The 22,398-nt window shown below is 44.4% G+C and overlaps 1 protein-coding gene across 2 annotated transcripts; it reads left to right on the top strand.

Moving 5' to 3' along the window:
- Positions 1-5,268: 5,268 nt before the first annotated feature.
- Positions 5,269-22,181, top strand: LOC135238378 (uncharacterized). 2 transcript variants are annotated; one of them, XM_064306188.1, is made up of 13 exons: positions 5,269-5,692; positions 7,911-8,251; positions 10,408-10,510; positions 11,676-11,729; positions 12,524-12,667; positions 13,681-13,767; positions 14,487-14,565; positions 15,302-15,438; positions 16,076-16,222; positions 16,882-16,968; positions 20,443-20,512; positions 20,804-20,880; positions 21,245-22,181. In XM_064306188.1, exons 2-13 carry the CDS (start codon positions 8,163-8,165, stop codon positions 21,341-21,343), a joined length of 1,173 nt encoding a protein of 390 aa, XP_064162258.1. In that variant the 5' UTR covers positions 5,269-5,692; positions 7,911-8,162; the 3' UTR covers positions 21,344-22,181. The 2 variants fall into 2 exon arrangements, with proteins under 2 accessions (XP_064162258.1, XP_064162260.1); XM_064306190.1 differs by lacking the exon at positions 5,269-5,692 and having other exon boundaries at positions 7,126-8,251.
- Positions 22,182-22,398: the final 217 nt, after the last annotated feature.

Genomic DNA, 22,398 nt, shown 5'->3' on the forward strand with positions numbered 1-22,398 from the left:
CTTCACCTCTTCATCTCTACTTTATCCTTCCTCCTCCCCTCATCCTCGCTCGCTTGTTTCCTTTACAGTGCACATGGAGAGGGAGTCTGTGCCGGAGGAGGAAAGTGGGGGATCCACGAAGCGCCTCAGTGCTCGAGATAATGAGAGGTTTTGGGTGGCTAAGGGCCTCCCCAGGGTCTGGGTCCTTGGTGCTTATGCCAGAGGTTGCGTGCAAGAGGCGGATGAGACAGTAGGGTCTAATTACAGTATTTGGGGAGGTGGAGGGGGGAGGTGGTTGTTGTTGGGGCACTGTGATTGGCTGGCAAGCCCAAGGCTGATGATGCGTACAAGCGAAGAAGGAACAAGAGAAATAAACAGGATCATGGCAGTGATGCTTACCTCTTGTGCCACCCTTATAATTATTTCGGATGCCTGCATATAGAGCTTTATTTTTTTATTCCTCATATATCTGTATATAAGTATTGAAAATCACAGTACTATCACAATAGAGCTAATACACAAGGAATTATTGCATTACTGAGGTTCAGATAAATTAAAATGGAAATATTAAAAAAATATGTTTGTATATATTTTTAAAATACATTACAGGAATAACAAATTGCACTAATTAACAGTAAGTGACAGGTGATCAATGGCTTTAAAATCAGTGCAATGAATATTGGGTAAGCAGATCTTATGAGCCAAACATTACAGCCATGAAACTGATGCCAAAATACCCATTGAAAAACTAGGGCTAAATAACTCACAACTAAGAACTAAATAACAAATATAAAACCTTTACGTAATGAATGCCCAAACAGCAACCCCAAACTCAAAAAATGTAACCCTGTCATTTCCTTCAGGTAGTTATAGCAGCCCTTTTTTTATCTTGATGCTTAAAAAATGAGCAGCTGCACAAAACTATGATGAAAATACAGAGATTTGATGATTATTACAGTGAATTTGGCACAGTGACATAATCTGATTCCTTTACTGTATTTGAAACCACTTTTCATCTCACAACAATAGGAAGCTGAAAGCTGCCCCCTCCCCTCCCCTCCCCTCCCCTCCCTCACCCCCCACCCCACACATGCACACAGTTCCCCTCAGTGCCCTGCAAAAACACCCCCCGGGCACAGCGCCGCTGCACAGCTAACAGGATCCCCAGGCTCCAGGGCCAATGTGTGGCTCCAGATTGCATCACTCGCTGCACACAAGCCCCCGGCTTTTAAATAGCGTCCGTGTGCTGCTGCTGAGGGGCCTGTACCCACAATGCCTTTTCTGTGTTTACAAAATGTCTAAACAAAGACAATCATTTGGCCAAATTTATGTATTGGTCTATAGTATATATATGTCCATCCATCCATTATCTATATCCGCTTATCCTGGGCGGGGTTGCAGGGGATGCTGGAGCCTATCCCAGCATGCATTGGGCAAGAGGCAGGATTACACCCTGGACAGGCCACCAATCTATTCCAGGGCACACACACACCATTCACTCACACACCCATACCTATGGGCAATTTAGAGTGTCCAATTGGACTGTGGGAGGAAACCCACGCAGACCTGGGGAGAACATGCACACTCCACACAGAAAGGCCCAAGCCGGGACCCCATGACCTTCTTGCTGTGAGGCGATATATATATATATATATATATATAACCCTAACCCTAACGGCAGTTATAAGCAATGAGGCCTCTTTCTTTGGATGGGAAAATAGCCCATGCCTTGAATCATTTTGTGCAGCCTGTGTTGGTCCTCTCATTCTTTAATTTGGGGGCTGTGGCACTTGGTAATGTCCAGGTTAATTTAGGCTCAGGTGTGCAAGTCAGGGGCTGTCATTTTAGCATGAATATTTTAATATTTTAATATAATAATATTTTAAATGTTCTGACTCTGAAATATAAAATGCCACTTGGTGCGGTTATAACAGGGAATTAAATTCTCATTACGCTTTCTCATCTAAAATGTGTTACAGAGGAACTTCTCCTGCCAGGGAACACTTACCAGAAGAACCCATAATGGCATGGTATTCATTTCATGCTCAAATCCCAGTCATTATGTGCTTCTTTATTTAGTGTTATATTTTCCTCAGCAGAAGTAAGTATGAAAACGCATACATTAACAAATGAACTCCTGCAATGGTTGTGATTAACAAATATTATCCAGAAAAGAAAATTCATTCAAACTGTGCATGGCTACAGTATTTGAATGCTCATGGAATGTTTGTTTATTTATGTATTTATTTATTTATCACTTTGACTATCTCTTTATTTGTGTTTTTATTTGGAGAAGTATAAATAGTCCTACTCTGAGGTTACTCTGAGTATCTGCAACAGTGTCCTCAGTGTTACAAACGCCACCAAGGTGTCCTCGCATTATTAACGGCTGTTGCTAAGCAACTACATTAGGGATAGTACCGTATCATATTTTAGGCATTGCAGGCAAAACGCTAAACAGCGAAAAGAACAGGGAGTGCAGAAGAGCTCCACCTTGTGGAGAAACAGGCTTTAAACAAGCAGGCTGCTGGGCTGATTTCTACAAGGAGGGGTGCCGTCAAGGCCTGAGATAATACTGCATCATCCAAACTGTTTCAGGAAATGTCGTTTCAAAACTTGATTACTTGTAAAATATAGACAGAACCCTATTATAATAGAAAAATAATACCTACTATAAAGTAGGCAAACAACTTTCTTCGATCCAGGCATTTTAGTGAGAGTCAGTAGAACCTGACAAAAATGTATAATTTAGTTGTGGCCTGTGTGAGGATTCCTTCACTGAAGGTACCACAGCTTAGAGTTTTAAATGACTGTTTTGCACAGTGTGTACAATGGTAGCTGTGTAAAGTGGCTTATGATATGGGCTGCTGCCTTAGAGCAAATCCTACTTGTTAGAATGACAACGTTCCATTCGTAAAGAGCCAGAGAGAAGGTTGTACTCCGGTGCATTATAGGCAAGCTTTGTGCACTGGTGGTTCTTCTATACATGCAGTACTGGCACAAATTATGGAAATTCTGCATTTATAAACAGATTATGATGATTAATGCAGTATTTTGCAACAATTTCTCTTTTTTGCATACTAAATGTTATCTATATTAAATGTAATATCAACATAAATAAAAAATGCAGGAATAATTAGCATTTGTATTAATCAAGTAAAAATCAATACACATCCCTATATGCATTAGTTCATTCCTACATAACTGAGCAGTCAAATTTATCTTACTGTTGGAAATTTTATAATCAGCTTGTACATGTATGTCATGCATGTCATGATTTTATTACTATTATTATTTTGTTTTTGCTGATATACTTTATTTCTCATGATTTCATTATGTCATTACCATCTTTCATCAGTACATATTTTAGCAGGATGCCCATTAATGGCCACAGCCGGGGGGAGGTCTGATGTATCCGCGCTCCTCTTTGGCCTGAGAAATGGAAAAGAAAAAAAAAACAGTTTAACAGCTCATTGTCCCTGTCTGTACAGTAAAACAGCCTAATACCAGGTAGTGGTAAATGGACCGCATTCATGCAGCGCATTTTCCAGCAATTACTGAACAAAGCGCTTTACAATGACTGCCTCTCGTTCACCCATTCGTGCGCACGCGCTCACACGCCAACGGCGAAGTCCGCCACGCATGGCGCCAAACGTCTCATCGGGAGCGCTCGGGGTTAGGCGTCTTGCTCAAGGACACTCTGACACGCCGTCCATATCTGATGATCAGCGTTTGTTTGTTACACAACAGTGATGTTGCTACAATGTGGGAATATGGGCGGGGCTTATGACAGCCTTTGTGGATCGGCACCCTGAGCCTTTTTTACACAATCTCAGATGCCTGAAGTGTGGGCAGTGGCTAGACTGACACTGACACGATTGGGCTCCACAGAGTTACACAATTAAACCAAAAGCGAAACTATGAACAAGCCATTGCTGCGTTCACATCGTCAAGCTAAATCTCAAATGAAGTTTTCTACAGGTGCATTAAAAAAATTACATGCATGCTGAATTGGAATTTAAGTTTGCCTACCTGCTCTTTACCCGTACTCCTGCTGTCTCAGAGTTAGCTAATGTAAACCGTAAATATGCATCAGAATGACTTTTCAATAGTGATGCTAAGAGTCTCACAAGTCAACTCTGCTACAAATGCTGGGAAAACGAAGCCATTCCAACATTACTGAAGACAGGGGGGTTCAAAACAACGTTTCAAGTACTCAAATAAAGACACAAATAGATAATCCCAGAGTGAAAATCTTCTTATCTCATCACCCTAACAGTCCTCTGCGTTTTGTTAATTAATTAACTTGGGATAGCCTTTCCGTTTAAGAAAATGGCATGAAGATAATCTTTGCATGCATGTATGGGGTTAGGGGGATTAAATCAATTATATATTATACCTTTGCTGCTATTGTTTTTTTTTTTCATCATGCTTAAGGGAGGGGGGTAATGAACTGAAGATTAATCATTTGGACTTCTAAAACCCCTGTAGGTATTTAATTTAACTTTAGGAGGTGGGTTAAGATGGCAATCCCCTTGGTATGATTAAATTAGCATATTTAGCTTCATCAACATGTTATTTTGGCTCTACGTGAGCCAACTGTACAGTTCAAGAAATCTTTTCGTGATTAATCTCCATGTGAACACAGTAAAACTAGTCACACAGTTGCGCATGACAAAAGAACTGAACCAAGGACAGCGGGCTAAGAGCGCCACCTAATGGAGACAAGGAAATTAACTAATAATTCTGTAATCAATAATTCTGACAGAATGAGTTATGATTATTGGACCGATAGACCGAGACCACGGATGAAAAGAAATATATCCTGTTTGAGCGGAAATATTAGATTTCTAAATGTACTATTTATTTAAATTGCATCTGTTCGAAAATGAGGCGCGAACCCTTCGTCTCATTTTATTTCAGATGATCTATTACCAGAGTATTGAGCTTCAATGGATCTAACAGTAGATTCTAATGCAAGAGTAATGAAAACCATTAAGGGAGCTCTGCGGTTTCAGTTGGAAGACAAAATTCAATGTAATATTTTTTTTTTCAAGTGCATGTGGTTACAAAGCATCATCATTGCCCAAATTTGTGTCTCACAAACTTGGAACTTCCAAGTGACGAAAGACGAAATGACTATACTTGCAGATGACACATTTTCATGTTCATACGTCAGCTGCTGGCCTAAATTTGTACGTGAACGAGTCCATGTTGTATACGACAGGAACCTCATCAGTTAAGTCTCGTGCTTTCTGTGATCTCGTGCTGAACGTAGCCTACTGTATGTCGCCGGTAATGACATCTCAGGAAGAGCCTACAGGACATAAGAAAGCCCCCCCCCCCCTCCTCCAAGTAGCCGTAAAAATTCTCATTTCCAGTGAAGCCGATTAGCCACGATCACTGAGGAAGTTCATGCACTTTTGATGTTCTAACTCCGTGTTAGAATTTATTTGACCGTTTTACCGGGCTTTACAAAATCGCTACAAGCAGGCGAATGCTCTTTATCTGAAATTTGGCTGTAGTTTTCGCGGATTTTACGCCGTATGAAGGCGTGTATTATTTATGCTGCCAAAACAGCAGTTTTTTTCTCATCCGAATTTTTCGTTATCTCCCAAGAGAATTGCAAGTTATCTGATTGTGTCCGCAGCCAAAATTGCATTTTACGGCATAGCAACAGGAGTGGAGAAAGGTCTAGAACCACAGACTTAAGGTAAAATTTCTAAAAATTGTACCATTGCTCTGCAAACTGTAATTATTATGCTATCAGTTATTACAATTACCATTTTCATTATTAAAAGTAATTTATGTTCTACAGTTTGATTAGTTACACTGACGTTGTTGGAATTTAGCAGGGCGACTGACGAAGCTTACATTCTTTACATAATAATAAAATCAGTTTATGCATCTGGATAATTACTTAAGCAGCTGCACTTAAGAACTTTGCACCAGGGTGTAACGGCAGTGCCTCACCAGGGAATCGAACACGCAGCCTGAGTTACAATTAGCCTCCTAACCATTATGCTCTGCAGCGACCATCATTATAGTCCGTTGTTTTTGTTGATGATGATGACGAGTATGATGATGTTGTTGTTGTTGTTGTTTTTGTTGTTGTTCACTGTTATACCTAACTGTGTCTCGCCTTACACCTAACCTACCCATATAAAATGTACCATGTTTTGTGACACAAATCATAAGTCAAAGAGAAGTATTTCCAAAAGCCTGTTTGTCACCACCTGTCCAGATAATTTTATCTTTTTTGCCTATTACTTTCCAGTGCAACTAGGGAAATGAGAATAGTCACTAAAAATGAAACAGTCATAAAAGTATGTAAGTTGGCTGCATGACGTACTCATCAGTTAGCCTCACAAGAGCCACCTGCTCTGCATGTGCTTGGTACATTTCCATGGCTTAAATCTTCAAAAGCCTACATGGGCTGTGTAGTTCAAGCAGTCATTAGATCGTATGCATACAACAATACCACTGAAATAAGATCCTTGTCATTTTTCAAAGGGCAATGTCAAGTGATTTTATGAAAGAGGCATTCTTGGGGGTGGCATGAAAATCAGTTGCAATGACAAGACAGAAGCAGTTGCTTTTATTGCAGATTTTGACCTTTCGAGCCTGCTGTTGCTTACATATTTATTTGGCTGTCTGCATCGGCCTTCACCGTATGTAACAGAACAAAACAAGACTAAGGCCTTGAAGCAAGACATAACACTAACTGTGGTCTGTTGTCTTGCATCTGAGCCCTCTAACACGTAATTATCTTGCCATAAAATACCGATATGTGCTAACACAAATGATGTTTTGCAAGGGCTTTGCCGAGTGTGGTTGATGTCTCATTGTTCACCACGGTAATTAATAGCATCGGCTGATATTTAGCGAAGATAAATAGGTGTCATGTTGGTTAGCCCCCAGGAGTGGACACCAGAAGGGGAACGGATATGTTGCAGACACTTTGCACGCCAGCTTCCTTTTGGCGACCATGTTAGTGGGTTGGGGCTTGCGTAACAGTCATGGTCTGATACGCAGCATGAATCAGGCTCAATATATCCGTCTTTGGTAATGCTAACACCCTACCACCACCAGCCCCCCCCCACACACACACAAAAGAGAAAGAGTGACAGAAAGGAGAGATCATGAGGCAGTGAGGGGAAGAGGGATGGAAAGTGTTTTTGTCAAATTGTCAGAGTTAAAGAGCCCCAAGACACAAAGCAAAAAAAAAAAAATTGCACCATGAAATGCTGACCAGTATGGCAAATGGTCAGATGATCAGAAGACAGTAATGGCACAAAACAAAAGCCTAACAGCACAATGTACTGTTGGAGATTTGTCTTTCAGACATATTGAGAATACGTGCATTTATTGTGACTATCAGCAGGGTGAATGTATTTCACTGGAGCGTGGGGCTAGCGTGGGGCTAGTGCATTAAATAAAAAGATTTAAAGTCAGCTAGAGATGATTCTACTCAAAACAGGAGAAACCAAAGACAGTGTTCAGTCACAGAGGAAGTTGCGTTCACCACAGCTGCTGAAACTTACAGGAAGGAAGAGCGTCTCTACTCACAGAGTCCTCCGCCGCTGTCTCTCTCTCTCTCTCTCTCTCTCTCTCTCTCCGCTCTCTCTCTCTCTCTTTCCCACCTTTCACAACGATACGGCGCTCGACTTCTCACCTCCGCAATTAGCAAAGGGGCCCAACCCCTTTCACGTGTTTTTGGCGAGCGAAGCTGATTCATTTTTTAGGTGTTCCTCTCGCACCCTGTCCTGCCGCAGTGCTGTCGCAGTCGCTCTCGGAGTCCTCCTTTCCTTTCTTCTGTCTTCGAGTGGCACTCTAGCGCAAAAAAGAAAAAGAAAAACTGGGCCGCTGAACTCGCTCTAGCTTCTGACCTTGTGTCACCTCCCTGTCTCTCTTACCTTCTCTCTCTGCAGCGGATGCTTTTGGACGGGTCGACTGAGACGCCCCTACTTTGGACTGGGGGGAGGGGGGAGGAGGGGGGCAGATGGTCCTCAGCACTTGGAGGGCTGTGCCACAGGATTGAGGCTTCCAGTGCTGATCTGAGGAGATCAGGCTGCGCAGAACGAGGGAGGGGTTGCCTTTGCCGGGCTGAGGGGAGCGGTGCTTTTTTTAGGGAAGAGGGCCCGTCCGTACCGAGCTGAGAGGTTAGCCGGAACTCTGGAGACATGGGATGCTGCAGCGTGACCCAGCGGCACACCGGGACTGATGAGGTGGGACCGGAAGAGATCGAGCTCCTGCAGATAGACAACCATGGGTAAGAGAGCAGTCCCTCCTTCAGTCCCTTCCACAGGACTGGGGGCAGGGAAACCCTCCTCTGAGCACTGCTGAACCTAATATCTCACAAACAACCACAGCTAAAGCTACTGTATCCCCTTAAGAACTGTATTTCATTTGGAAAGCAAGATTTTAAGATTGTCGTTGTCATAGTTGTTGTAGTGGTATTTGAATTAGCCATAGTATTGTAGTATAGTACAGTATATTTGTATAAATATTAGTAGTACTATTTCTATTAATATTAGTTGCAATTGTAACTGTACACAGGCTTATATAAACTCAGTGTTTACTGCTGAACTTCCACATTGTCATATTGTTCCTATTTGAATATTATATTCACTGTTATATTTGAGCTGTGCTGTAGTGGGCACGTGCTTCATCTCTGCCGTGGTCACCAGAGCTGGGTGGTGTCGGGCCTTGTGAGCCAGGACTCATGGAGGTTAAAGGCTCCTCACATTAGAGAGGAAAACTTTGGCAAAACAGAGCGGGAAAAAAGAGCGGAATCACCTCCAGTGGGGAGCGGTATGCGCTCGCCCAATCACATCACACCCACTCACACCACACGATAAAAGTGGTCTCCTAACCACTGTGAAATGGCCTTCCGCCATGCTGTCTTCTGTGGGTGACCGTATGGTCAGTGCATCTAGAAGCCGGATAATCTGCAAACAACAGCCAGTGGAAAAGATGCTACCCATGCACTCAACATCCTGCATTTCTGCATTTACATTGTTCCTTTGGCTAGTTTTTTTCCCCCCTCTGTGAATTCAAATTAATGATGAAATTTGACCTTTAGCTATATTTCTGCATTTACAGTATAATTTAAACTGTACTTTGACCTCTTGCATATGGGTGTATATTAGTTCATTTCTGTATGTATTCATTCTTCACACTTAAAATGCCCAGAAGAAAAACAAGTACAGTAACCCAGATGGGGCTGTTTTATCTGTTTAGTTTTATTTCAGTACTTGGACGACCCCTCCCTTGTCAAAGTAAGTAACACTGACATGCCCCACCCCACCCCCCACTCATAAAAAGCTCATTATCAGAAAAGGGCTTTCTACCTTCTGGCCGTCTAGTCTTCCAGAGGAGCCAGAATGCTGTCAATCCCTTCTTTAAAAAAAAAAAAAAAAAAAAAAGACAGACAGCTAGTTGTGGGAGGAGCTAATCGCTTGCCGCAGAAGCACGCTGTCACAACGCGTTGCGACACCAAAGTGGATCTTCGTCGTGAACCAAAAAAAGGCGGGACGGCGGCGCGTGGGGAGGAAGCGCCTTGCGAAACGGCGGCGATCCGGTTCGGCGAGAGTTGCGCAGCCGCGCGAGCCGCCGGGCGGGCGGTCAGTTTAACGCGGGCGGCAGCGGCGGCGGCGCGGGCGTCTGCAGGGGCCGCACAGATAACGCGGGGCGCTTTAGCACCATCTCCGTCCCGCTTCCTCTCCGAAACGGTCACGTTTTGTTAAGCTGCTTATCTCCGAAAGCCCTGTGGAGAGCACGCGGGGGGGGGTGTCAACACGAGCCCTTTGGTCACTTCTGAATAGCATAACGAGCCAGATTGTGTCAGACAATTACGGCACAATCATGGGTATTTGAGGTACTTGATATTAGATTTAGATTTAAGATGGTACCGTGAGATAGACTTCTCGGCATTTCTGTAGCGCTAATGAAATAACCTGAAGCTTTCTTGTGGGTCACACGGTTACACTTGGGGGAGACTGTATCACAAATATAGTAGTAGTAAAAAAAAAAAAAAAACACAAAAAATGGTGTAACAAGCTGGAATGTTCCAAAGCCTGGTAGGGTGAAAAAATAGACTGTGGAAAAAACTATGGGCAAAGTCACTGTGACGTCACCCAGCGACTCTCCACGGGCTTTGTGAAAAGGGTTTGGAAGCCCGGGATTGTTACCATTGACTTGCATTGAAATGGGTGGCAGAAACACCTATACTGGAGCCAACCGCACGGGCGCTAGCGAGCAACGTCTTTTGGCGAAACCTTAAAATAGCCAGTAACGTGCAGACATGCCACGATGTTATGACAGTTATGACGAATCCCAATTTTTGAAGTGCCCATTACCCACTGTGGGTGAGTGTGTGTGTGTGTGTGTGTGGATGGAGGACTGAGATGGTTTTCTTGTTCTCAGGGTGTGGAGCCTGGGAGAGCTGAGGCTGCAGCAGTCTCAGAAGAGCAGGTCGGAGGAGGACCAGCGGCACCGCCACTCGTCTGCACGGCAGCCTTCACCGGAGGTCAGCGCGCCAGGCTCATCCTACACCTCGCCCACATCCTTTTTTTTTTAAAGCCTTTTTTTTTCTTTTTCTTTTTTTTTTAAACCATGATTATTTGCCCTTTTCTCCCAGTTTGGAGTGCCCAGTTGAATCCGTAGACCCGTCTCACTGCTGCACCGTCCATCTGTCAATTTGGAAATTGCAGAAAAGTATAGGTGCAGGCAACCGCCGCTATTTATGTTCTGCGTGTAGTCCGCCAGTTGAGCTGCGCAGCTCAGCTGCTGCGTCAGAGGAGCTCGTGCCCCCGTGTGGTTGACGCGGGCAGACTGGTACACAGTGAGATGAGACAGTCTCGCTAATCGGAAACCTGCTTATCTTATTGCAGATACAGTCGCTTACCCTCCTGTGACCTGGTGATTCATTTTTGCCCACCGTAGGGGACACGAGTCTCTGGTCTTAATCTCTGGAATCGTATTATTCTACTGTGCTGACACCCTGCTGTTCTGTGTGGAGTCCATAAAAACTCAAATAAATCATAATTAAAAAAAAAAAAAATTCACTGCAATATGTCTTGACAAAATGACATGACAAAAAATATTATGTCAAATAATAAAAATGCTTAAACTTTTTTTCGGCTGGGCCTACAGCCACCATGCAGTAGGGCTGCCAGGACTGGGATGTTATCCATACGCTTTATCCCCATGTCTTCGTGGGATGAGGTACCCAGCAGCCCCTCACACTCAAATCTTCCGCCATTTCGATTGGTGAATGTGGTTTGTGAAGCGGTCCGATCACAATCACATCTTTCAAAAAAACCAGCCCGACTGATGTTCAGCGCCGTGCGCTCCCGAAGCTGCATGCGCTATTATCCGAGTGCTAACGCTAGCCCAGGCTACTTTGGAGAACCGCACAGCAGGACTCACAGTTCCCAGCTCACGTGGCTGCTCTCTGACCGGACTGCCTCAGTCTTTCCAGCCCCGCCCCGAGCGGGAGAAAGACTGTTGACGCTGTTGTGATCGAGTCGAGGGATTTACGGACGGACTGTCGAAAGGAACCACAATGGCGCTGTTGACACTGGCGTTGCGGTAGCTTACTCAGCCTCAGTGTTTCTAGGGAGGTAAACAAATAGCAAGGGTTCACTTTTTCTGTTGAGTGTATATTTACAGAAATGTTTTTGTTCTTGTAGCCACAGGATGCAGATCCCGTTCCTGCAGAAGTGACACAATGTCGCAATTCACAGGTGCAGTATAACATACCTATGTTACGTGTTTTTAATCTGTCATATCAAATATGAATGAATGAATGGATGAATGAATGAATCATTGCATTTATGTAGCACTTTTTCAAATGCTCAAAGTGCTTTACAGTGATGAGTGGAAACTCACCTCAGCCACCACCAATGTCTGGCACCCACCCCGGTTATGCGCCGCAGCCATTTTGTGCCGGAAATCTCACCGCACATCAGCTGGAGGTGGAGAAGGAGAGAACGTTAACATTCGAATATACGTATTAACTGTTTCAGTTGTTTCAACAGTTGGGCAAGTTTTGCAGATCTGAGGGCATTTTTTCAGCTTGACTGGCTGTCATATATGTTTAATGTTTTATGCCTCATAAGGCCTTTACTTCCTCTGGGCAAACCATAACCTTCCATTTGCTAAAATGTACCCGCGGTCCATTTGCTAAAATTTACCTTCTGTCCTGATTAAGTATCGTAAACATTTTAATGTTGATATGAAGTGTAATGTTAACGACGCTGAGTGTGATATTAATACTAAAACCGATTCAGAAGGGAGGCGAGGGTTCAGCCCGGTCCTCAGGGGAGTATCTTACCCATAAATCAGACCTAGGCCTGTGGTATTAAAAAACTGAAATGACGGCACCTGTTGACAAGGGCCATAATCGTAAACAGCGTGTGTGTGTGTATGTGTGTGCGTGTGCGCATGTGCATGTATGCGTGTGCGTGTGCGTGTGTGCGCATGTGCGTGCATGTGTGTGCGTGTGTATGTGTGTGCGTGTGTGTGTGCTTATCTTTAGGCTGTGCTCTGGGGCAGATCGAGGGAGCACCTGCACCAGCGAATCTACTTTGAGCCAATCAGAGCCTGGGAGGGGCAGCCAGCGTACGCGTACGGAGAGATCCTCTGGTCTTCCCTGGTGCAGATCCACAGCCACTACACAAAGGTAAGCAGCTGGAAGCCTGGGCATTATGAAGAAGGCATACATGTGTCTGAGATAACATCTGAAATGTACCGAATCGATTTTGTGGAGGGGGGGGCTGGGACAATTCCAAGGGCCCTGACTGTGAGGGGCCCTTAAAAACTTGCACTGTAATTGTGTAGGGATGGGGTGCCCTGGGGTGGTGGGGAGCTTTAATGGGAGATCTTTTCTTGTGGCCCAAAATCCCTGGTGGTGCCCCTTTTGGTAGCAGTGTTCCCCAAGACTAGGTCCTCTTGCAGAAGCGCTGCAGATTTGAATCTCGGCTGTGTTCTTACCTGCATTGACCTAGGAGTCTGGCAGCGGTATAACAATAGCAGCTTCATCCTGCCAGGGAAGACCAGCCAGGCATCCTCAGCTTGCAGCTGCATGTGTCCTAAAAAAACAATCTGCCAGGCTCTCGCAGGTTTGCAGCTGACGTTAGCAAGTGCGTGCAAAGCCCTTCCTGTTGTACCTTGTGGTTTTGTAAGTGCTACCTACTCATAGAGTGTGAATGATTCTCCGGAGTGTATGCAAAGCAGTTATGTATATATGATACGTGTACACGAACAGAGAGTGAGAGTTACTATTATGAACCCTTGTCAGTGGGTGGTGTCACCTGATTCTGACTCTTGTGCAATGAAGATGCGCAACTTTGGATTTAAAAGTATGAAAAAATGAGAACAATGAAACAAGAAATTAAAACTTTCATAAATAATACATAGCATGTATCATAATAAAAAGCCTAATTAATACTTGCATGTCTGTGTGCACTATATGTAAGTTTGCAGCACTTTCAACAGTATTGGTATAAATTCACAGATAATGAAGATGTTTTCGAACTGAGGTTGAATAATCCACATGCTTTTGGATCGTGCGTAGTAAATATCATCACTTTCTGTGAGAGGCTGGTCCAGTAATCAGTGAATGTGCTTTCATCAGGATATTACAGGTTATATTCTGCCAACACTAAATCATTTTTGCCCCCCGTTTTCTGTCAGGAGAACAATGAAAGATACATGGTACTGTTTTCCTTCCATCTTCTGATGCTGGCCCTGGATGCCTCCAGCCGTGAGTTTATCTATGAGGTAGGACACTAGACCTACTGCTCTTCAGAGGGGTTAGTGGATCTCCTATATTTTAATTTTCACTAATACATTGTCATAAACTGTTTTAGCAAGCACTATACATCTCCTAGTTAACTTTAGGTTAAATGCGTCAATTACCCGTTCAATCAGAAGTTAACGTTGAAGTGAATGTCCAAGCACAGTGTACACACTGCTAGATCTGTAGCTCTCATGTCTGGAAATTATGTGCTTTACAGGAAAGGAAACTATTGCTATAAAACTTCTTTTTTTTTCTTATTTGTGACTAATTAGTTATATTAGTGTTTTGGCAGATGATTATATCAGTTGTTGGTACAGTGGTAAGGGATCTGTGCTTCGAACTAAAAAAAGAATTTCTGATTCAAGTACCAGGTGCAGGGCTTCAATGAATAAACAGCTGTGTAAGCACACGGTGTCTAAATATAAGTCAGTGGTGCATGATCAAGAAAGAGCTGTCTGTTTAATCAGTAATCATTGCCTGCTTTCGTTCTAGCGCAGTTTTTTTCCAGTTTCCTTTCCTATCGCACTTTTTGCTGCTTTGATAGTCATTTCTGCTGCTCCTGCTATTACTCCTGCTACCATAACAACCAGTACGTGTCAAAATAATAATACTTAGTGATAGTGTATCATCATTATCATTACCAGCGCCATCGTACACTTGTCCCTCGCCTGTTGGTAACGCTGTCCCTGTCCTCCCACAGGGTGTCCTGCCACTCTCAGGACTGTCGGTGCGAGCGATATCACAGGACGGAAGCACCCCCAACAGGTTCGAGATCACCGGTGAGTCACCAAATTGCCCCGTTGCCCTAGTTACCACCGCCCTCTGCCGCTAGGCTTCCACATTTCCACAGCACGTTCCACCATTCGACCTCACCGATTCGGCTTCCATTTTGTCAGTTGAAGCTTTTTCCAGAATCTGTGCTGCTTGTTATCGTGAAGGAAATGTTGCTGTCAGTCCTTTGTGAAATAAGATTATCCCTAAAACTGTAGTATTCTGATGCTTATCAGAGTTTTGATGCCCATGTTTTCTATTTCAAATCATTTCTAGCAGTAAATATGTCTCATCTGGGGCAATTGAGTAAGCCAAATTATCAAGCAAGATTTTCGTGAGTTTTAGTATTGCATTGTGGCTATAACACCAGATCTAATAACCGATTGTAGGGTTTGAATCCCCAGGGGTACATCGCTGTTATACATTTATATAGTTTAGCCTAATAACAACATCATTTATCTATAGCAAATTTCAAAATCACAGGGACATTCCTACAAAATTAGGATAAAATGGAAATATCGGCATTGGCAATAGCACAGTATTCTATGCATATATTTTTAAGTACCTGCATCATACATTTTTTTTGGCATGTGAAGAGTTGGCTAGCCTTGAAGAGGCGGAACAAGGAAGTACATTAAAACTGTTGATTTTTTTGGTCTACGTCGTCTCTTTAACTGAAATATCAGCAGGCAGTGGGCCAGGGGGTTGCGGGGTCATTCGTTAAAAGGGTGATTATCGCTGCAGGTCCCATGGTGGACTCCAAGATGGTGGTCTGTGCCAGCCCGGCAGACATGAGGAGGTGGGTGGACAGCATCCAGGAGAGGAGACGGAAGGCCGTGACGCAGCAGCTGAACACCTCTCACAGCGTGCTGTCCTACCTGGTACGAGTGCCCCCCCCCGACCCCCCCGCTAACCCCCGCTCCAGACGGGCCTTCCTCACGCAGGCGCTCTGGTAATAACGGGCCCGAGGTTCTGCGTGTGGTAACGGAGCACTGGGGGCTAACAGCCGGAGCTCCGGTCACGAAGGCTCCTTTCTCTCAGCTCCCTCCCTGATGCCATCGCCTGAACGTGGCATGTTCTGTACCTGTTACTAGCTGAACTGCAACGGACGTCATTAGCAGCAGGACTATGTTGGCTGCTGTTTTTTGTCCTGGCTAATGTAGGCTTACTTGCCAGGCGCTCACAGGTGCAAATGGACACGTCTCTCCTAGCTTTGTTTTTTTTCGTACTGTTTGGTTTGTAGTGATGCCTTCGTGGGTCTATCAGACGAGCACACGCTCTTCAGCCGTGTGGGTGTCGCTGCCATAGTGACGGCGTGATTGGCAGTTCCAGATGGGAGAACAATGGGAAAGCCAGTACCAGTGCACTCCATGACCAAGCGCAGCAACATTTACTGTAAAATTAGCAAACGCTGCTAGACTTGGACGTGGAAATGTGCACTGGAAGTGGTTGGCCAATCTGACGTATAAAACGACTCGATTTTTTTTTTTACTGGTTTTGCGTTTCCTTGGCGACAAGGTGCCGTGTGACGAGGGCTGGAAGAAGGAGGAGCTGAAGAGGCACCTGCTGCGCGCCCCCATCTGGCAGTGGGAGGGCACCCCCATCCAGCACATGGGCCCAATCAGCCACCTGTCCCTGGTCCGCACAGTCAACTCTCAGAGAGAGGTGAGCCGGGGCAGTGTCACTGGCTGGGGCTGCGGGGGTGCACTTTTCCTGGACTTTTGCTTCGAGATTAGTTGGCAACCATTTTAGAAACAGATTCACTTGGGGAAAGTTTTTTTTTTTTTTTTGCGCTTTTGTCAGAAGGAAAATTTTGAGGAATGTGTTGTTAAAATTATGTGTAGGAACGGCTTTAACAGTAATCTCTCTCTCTCTCTATTTTTGTCTATCTCTCTTTCTCTCTCTGTCTCTCTCTCACTCTCTCTCTGTCTCTCTCTTCCTCCCTCCCTGTGTGTGTGTGTGTGTATGTATGTCTCCCGGTGTGTGTGTGTGTGTGTGTGTGTATGTCTCCCGGTGTGTGTGTGTGTGTGTGTGTATGTCTCCCTCCCTGTGTGTGTGTGTGTGTGTATGTCTCCCGGTGTGTGTGTGTGTGTGTGTGTGTGTGTGTGTGTGTGTGTGTGCGTGTGTATGTCTCCCCGTGTGTGTGTGTGTGTGTGTGTGTGTGTGTGTGCGTGTGTGTGTATGTCTCCCGGTGTGTATGTGCGTGTGTGTGTATGTCTCCCTCCCTGTGTGTGTGTGTGTGTGTGTGTGTGTGTGTGTGTGTGTATGTCTCCCCGTGTGTGTGTGTGTGTGTGTGTGTGTGTGTGTGTGCATGCTTGTTGCAGGGGTCCAGAGAACGTCTGCTGGTGCTGTTCCCTCACGACCTCCTCCTCCTGTCCGTTGACGCTCAGTGCAGCTCTGTGACGTATGAGGTATGGTCAGCTCTACCTGCCACAAACCCCAGTGATCTACATACGTCCACGCTGTAGCTAAACCTCACTCACTGCACAGGGGCCCAAGAGCATAGCTGTAGCGTGATGTTTGAGTGACAGCTGCCGTATCCTCGATCCCTTCGCATTCAAAATACATCTGTCCTTGCTGCTCTTTCGTGCAGCCAGCCAGCCTGCTTGGTTTTGAAAAAGTAAAAAGCTTACCTATGCACTTTATAAAAACACACACACACACACACACACACACACAGTCACACATTTTCTTTTTGAGATGAGCTTTTGCACACCCAGAGAAGAGGACCGGTATGTGTCTAAGCACAGGTTTCCTCTTTTGAGAAAATAACAGCTAACACAACTAATGAGCTAGCACTAACAAACAAGAAATTCACCCTCTTGCAAACACCAGAAAGGATAATGTTCAATAACACTTTTAATAACACTTATGACAGAAATATGTTTAAAAGCACATGGTCTTGTCCTCAAGATTATATCCTTTCTGTCCAGAAACCACCCTTGCATATTAAAATCTCACTCACAAATAAAAACGTTAGTGTCTAGGCTACCATTTGCTATTTAGCTTTGTAGAACTGCACTTCAGTTGATTGTGTAAGACAATTAAGAAATACAGTTAGAGCTTTTGTAATTATTTTGAAATTATTTTAACTGATCTGTTCAAACAGAGCTAATACCACATCAGTGAGTAGTAAGAGGCCTGTTGACTCACCCACTTATTGTGTACACTCTTTTCCTATCTTGAGTACTAACTGAAATTTGTGGAAAAAACGAATCCATGGTGATTTTCCCTTCAGTGTTCCCAGATTAAGCGCTTTCCAAGACTGTTCTATTTGTTTGTTTTTTGTTTTTTTCAAATTTGTAAGACTGCCCATCCTAACTAATGATGCTACTATTGCCCTTTTGAATAAGATGGAAGGTCATTATTCCCTATCTTAGTTTTTTTTGCAAGAAGGACACTGGAGCATGGATTCTGCAATCTGTTATTTGCGCTTAAGGTAATAGCAGTAAGATTTGAACTCAATGGGCCGGCTTTACTAAGGCCTATATCACATGCAAAACATTTTAGCACACGTAAAACCAATAACATGGCCAATGACTGAACATGGTATTTGTTTTGCACCAATCATTAGTTGTGTTATTAGTTTGATAATGCTAGAGGCCTCAGTACATCAGGCCCCACTGTTGGCTGACGAAGAAGTTTTTTGATGCTATAGCATATGGCCGACACAAGAGGGCACACTTGTATTTTTTCACAACTTAGTCATAGAATTTGTTAAATTTGGATGCTGTACTTTTTTAGATGGCAGTCATTTGTAATTGCTTGTCTAAAATATGATAACAGAACTAGGTACTAGGTAGTCCATGTTCAATTCCATTATAATATTGAGACACTTCATTCAACGGAATTCCATCACGTACATTATAATTAAACAGTTTCATTTACTTTCGATACTTTTTTTATAAAAGAATTATGAAATAATTTCAGATTTTTTGATTTCATGATTTCTTATCACAAGGCCCACATTGGGAACCGGCTCTGAAAACTTGCTACAGAGAAGGAAAAATGTCCTTTTAAAAACCTTTACCATACAATATCAACACATAATTAAAATCCAAGTTACTTTAAAGAAATACAATAATTCACTAAGATCCCGTATTTATCAATGCTATTGGGTCCCAGGTCCAGTTTTGATATATTGCATACATCTGGAACACGGCTATGTCAATAGCTTAAACATTTCATTGCACTCCTGCTTGTTTCCTGGAAAACACAGCGATCGCTGGCGTGATTGCTGCCACCTATTCTTTGACAGCAGATTTAGTTTTACTTTGTGATTCAGTGGGTCATGTGTGATCACGCTGTCTGAACAGCACTGCAGCGTTGGGAATAGATCCAAACCATAGTCAAAGTGAAAGTGCATTAACACAGTAATACTACTACTGCAGTCCTTAGAGGTAGAGTATAACAGCTAGAATGCAGCAATGGGGGGGGGGGGGTCTCTTGTGCGGTGGGAAGGGGCTTTTTGTTCACAAAGGGGGGGGGGGATCCCCAGTAGGCAACCAAGGTTTTGGTGCTTCATCGACGTAACAAGGGAAGAGCAGTTAGAAGATAAATGAATGAAACTGCCATTTCAAACAGTGAAGAAATTTCTGCAAGGTTCTGATGTGCTTTATGGCACTGATTTTGAGACTTTTTTTTTTCTCTATAAGCTAATTTTGTGGAAATGGCAGCAAGTTAAAGAAACATCACTTTTTTTTACTAGAGTTACATAAGCATATATTGTAGGTGCTGTTTCATGGTCATTGGGTTGTTTTGCTTGTTTGCCTGCAGTTACCACTACATGCTATGTTTTTTTTTTTTTTTTTACCTTTTTATGGTCATTTTTAGTTTAGGAGATGTGATACTTCTCAGTTTCACGTCCTGTTGTAATTTCTGTCTCTCTTTCTATTTCTCTTGCTCTTTCTCTTCCTCCCCTGTTTTTGCTGTTTTCCATGTGTCTGCTGTTTCATTTCTCCATCTTTATAGCCTGTGCTTTTTTGAATCAGTGCTGGCCTCTGTTTGCACCCATTGCATTTCAGACACTCATTCAAGTGAGCAATGCGCACTGGATGGAAATTTCAGAGACGGCTCATACGGCTGTCACACTCATCCCCGCTGTACGCCGTTACAAGCACAGTGACTCAGATCTGTTCACAATCACACACACACACACACACACACACACGCACACATGCACGCATGCAATGATGCCTGCACACGCATGCAGAGGTACACGTCCACAAGCGCAAGTCCACACGTACGCAGGCCGCAGACACACGCCTGTGTCTTGCAGAGATGTGGCTTTCTTCATACGCTTACCATCTATTGCCAGTTGTTTTTATTATTTTTTTGCGTTTGTTTTTTTTTTTTTGTTTTTTTTTTCCCTAACGTAACTGAAAGTAGCCCCTGCGCCTGTGTGGGAGGGGTGCTGCGCACTGTGGCACAGTATATCTGCCCCCGGCTTCCCTATTTAATGCCGTCTTCAGTCCTAATGGAAAACATGCGCCTGCCGCCTGAAGAGCAACAAAAAGAGAAGCTGTAGGCGGATATGAAACTACACTCCTCCCAATGACGTGAGCCCCCAAAAGGTTTATCGTGATGTCACGAGATGCACCACCGGCACTGTCGTTGCTTGGGTTAGGGGGTACGGGGGAGCGCGTCAGGAGACATTAACCGTGTGTCCACTTCAGAGAAAAAGGTGTTCATCCCCACAAACGAATCATAACAGTGATAAATATCACTAAGGCACAGCTGGTTTTAGGGTAGGACTGTTGCATTTCCAGTTGTGCTCACTGGGTGATCCCAGGTTAAAATGAGAGGTGTGCACGCTTTTGAGGGGTTGCGCAGTGCAAACAGCAGCTGGCAGAGAGGTGATGTCACCTTGTTTCTGTCCATTGCAGGGTCGACTGGCACGAAACGGCATCAAAGCCCGGGAGCGGATGTCTGGCAGACTGGAGTTTGAGCTGACAGGTACTGCGCGCTGTCCCAGAAGCCCCCCGTGTCAAAATGTGTCATTGCGAACAGAACCGTATTTCAGGCTCATATTTATATTTGGAGCCTTTGAGCATCGTCTTGTGCAGTTTTCTTCCGGTAGGGTGAAACTGGCCACACCGTATGAGTCAAACAAGTTTGGTTTCCATATCCGCTGCCCAAAGTAGTAGCACTACTGCATCAAACGGTTCAGCTACCAACGTAAAAACAGTTTAAGGGTGCTGTACGCTCGCTCATTCTAATCTTTGCCCTGTTGGGACTTCCCCAAAGGTGACCTCATGGAGCCTCTGCTGGTGTCATGCACCTGTCCTGGAGACTACGACAGCTGGATTTTCCACCTGCAGCAGGTTTGCAAAAAAAAAACACGTTTAAAAGCAGCGACTGAACCAGGGAGAGTTGAAAGTTTGGTCATCTGCTCCTCACTGCTGCCCGTAGCTTTAATGCAGAGCACAGTAATCCCACAGATTACTGTGCTCTGCGTCTTTGGCTAATTCGTCTCTATCAAATGCTTAAGGGCAGAAATTCAGTCATTTTTACTGCACAGTGAAATGATCAGTGTTAATTCAGCTCCTACAGAGTACATATGGACATATGGGTTCGAGTAGAATTAACACTGGACATTTTACTGTGTGCATATTATGGCACAGCAAACCTTAAGGCTCACTGTAAACTACAGGCCTATTTCTGCCCTTTTCTTTTTTGCCTGTCCAGCCGGAGAAGGATTCCAGGCCTGTCTCAAACCAGCCTGCCCCACCTCTCATGCCCAAGAAATCACAGAAACGAACGAACGCCTCGCAGGTCCCCGTGTGAGCGACGCCCAGGCAAGCAGCCGCCCCCCCCCCGCAGCCTGGACGAGCCTGTCAGCCACGGCTCGCCGCTACGCCGCTGAGGGCGCAGTTAAAGAAGGGGATTCTGGGTAATCCTCCGCGTAGCCGCCCCGCTGCCACGCGTTGCCGATCCCATAGCGTTCCAGACCAAGGAAAAGGAAAAGAATACTGCCGCTGGTGCCCAGCGCTGGATGGAGTTAACAGACCTGATCGAGTACACGGACTGAGACTGCGCACACACAGGCTCAGTTCAGACAAACTCAACGAGCATCAGCGTGATTAAAGGGGAGGGCTTGTGACGGGTGTGCGCTGGTGAGCGGCGTTGCCGCGGCTTACCGTAGCCCCCTGCCACGCGCGAATGGGGAACGACCTGGTCACCGTGGTGACGGCGTGAAAGCCACTCCAGCCTTGCACGCTCGGCTCGAAGACTTGCGGCGGTGTACCCCCCGGCTCTGACAGGACTCTTCTTCAGAGAGCAGAGCGTCACCAGCACAATTCAGGACTTTCCCCCTCTTGCTGCAAAGCGAGAGAAAAAAAGGTTAAGCAGGGATTATTTACATGGAATGGCCCAATGACTTAGAATGTACAACCCAAATAATGTTAGGGGTAGACCTGTGCGCCTGAATGAGTCGCTGCATAAGAAAGTGTCACGTCTCGAACAAGATACATCTGCCATTCAGAATCAGATGGTTTCAAAATGCATTTTTGTGTAGTCACACAAAAAATACCTCAGCACAATTTTAAAATACCCCAGGGAGTTTCCTTTCACAAAATAAAAAAAACAAAAACAAATTGCCATGGCTTTGTTTAAAAAACCGAAATTCTTGACTGGGCTGTTTTTCTGTGCAAAGCTTTGGCGTTTCTAAAGAAAACTGGAAGGGCTAAAGTAGAAGTACAGATGGTATTTGTGTGCTTGCAAAGCAATAGCTGCCCTTCACATGTATTAGAATGAAGTATCATTCTGTGCTTGATAAACTGAATTGGTAACATGTATAAAGACATTCTTTATAAGCTGTAAAAAAGGAAGTGATATTTAGA

Source organism: Anguilla rostrata, chromosome 13 (genome assembly GCF_018555375.3).
Source record: "Anguilla rostrata isolate EN2019 chromosome 13, ASM1855537v3, whole genome shotgun sequence".
NCBI classification, from domain to species: Eukaryota; Metazoa; Chordata; class Actinopteri; order Anguilliformes; family Anguillidae; genus Anguilla; species Anguilla rostrata.

Excerpts from the sequence above, each read along its gene's own strand:
- LOC135238378 (XM_064306188.1), top strand. The coding sequence starts at position 8,163 with ATGGGATGCTGCAGCGTGACCCAGCGGCACACCGGGACTGATGAGGTG. Across the intron at positions 11,730-12,523 it reads CACAATGTCGCAATTCACAG|GCTGTGCTCTGGGGCAGATC; the intron begins GTGCAGTATAAC and ends GCTTATCTTTAG. Across the intron at positions 14,566-15,301 it reads CAACAGGTTCGAGATCACCG|GTCCCATGGTGGACTCCAAG; the intron begins GTGAGTCACCAA and ends TTATCGCTGCAG.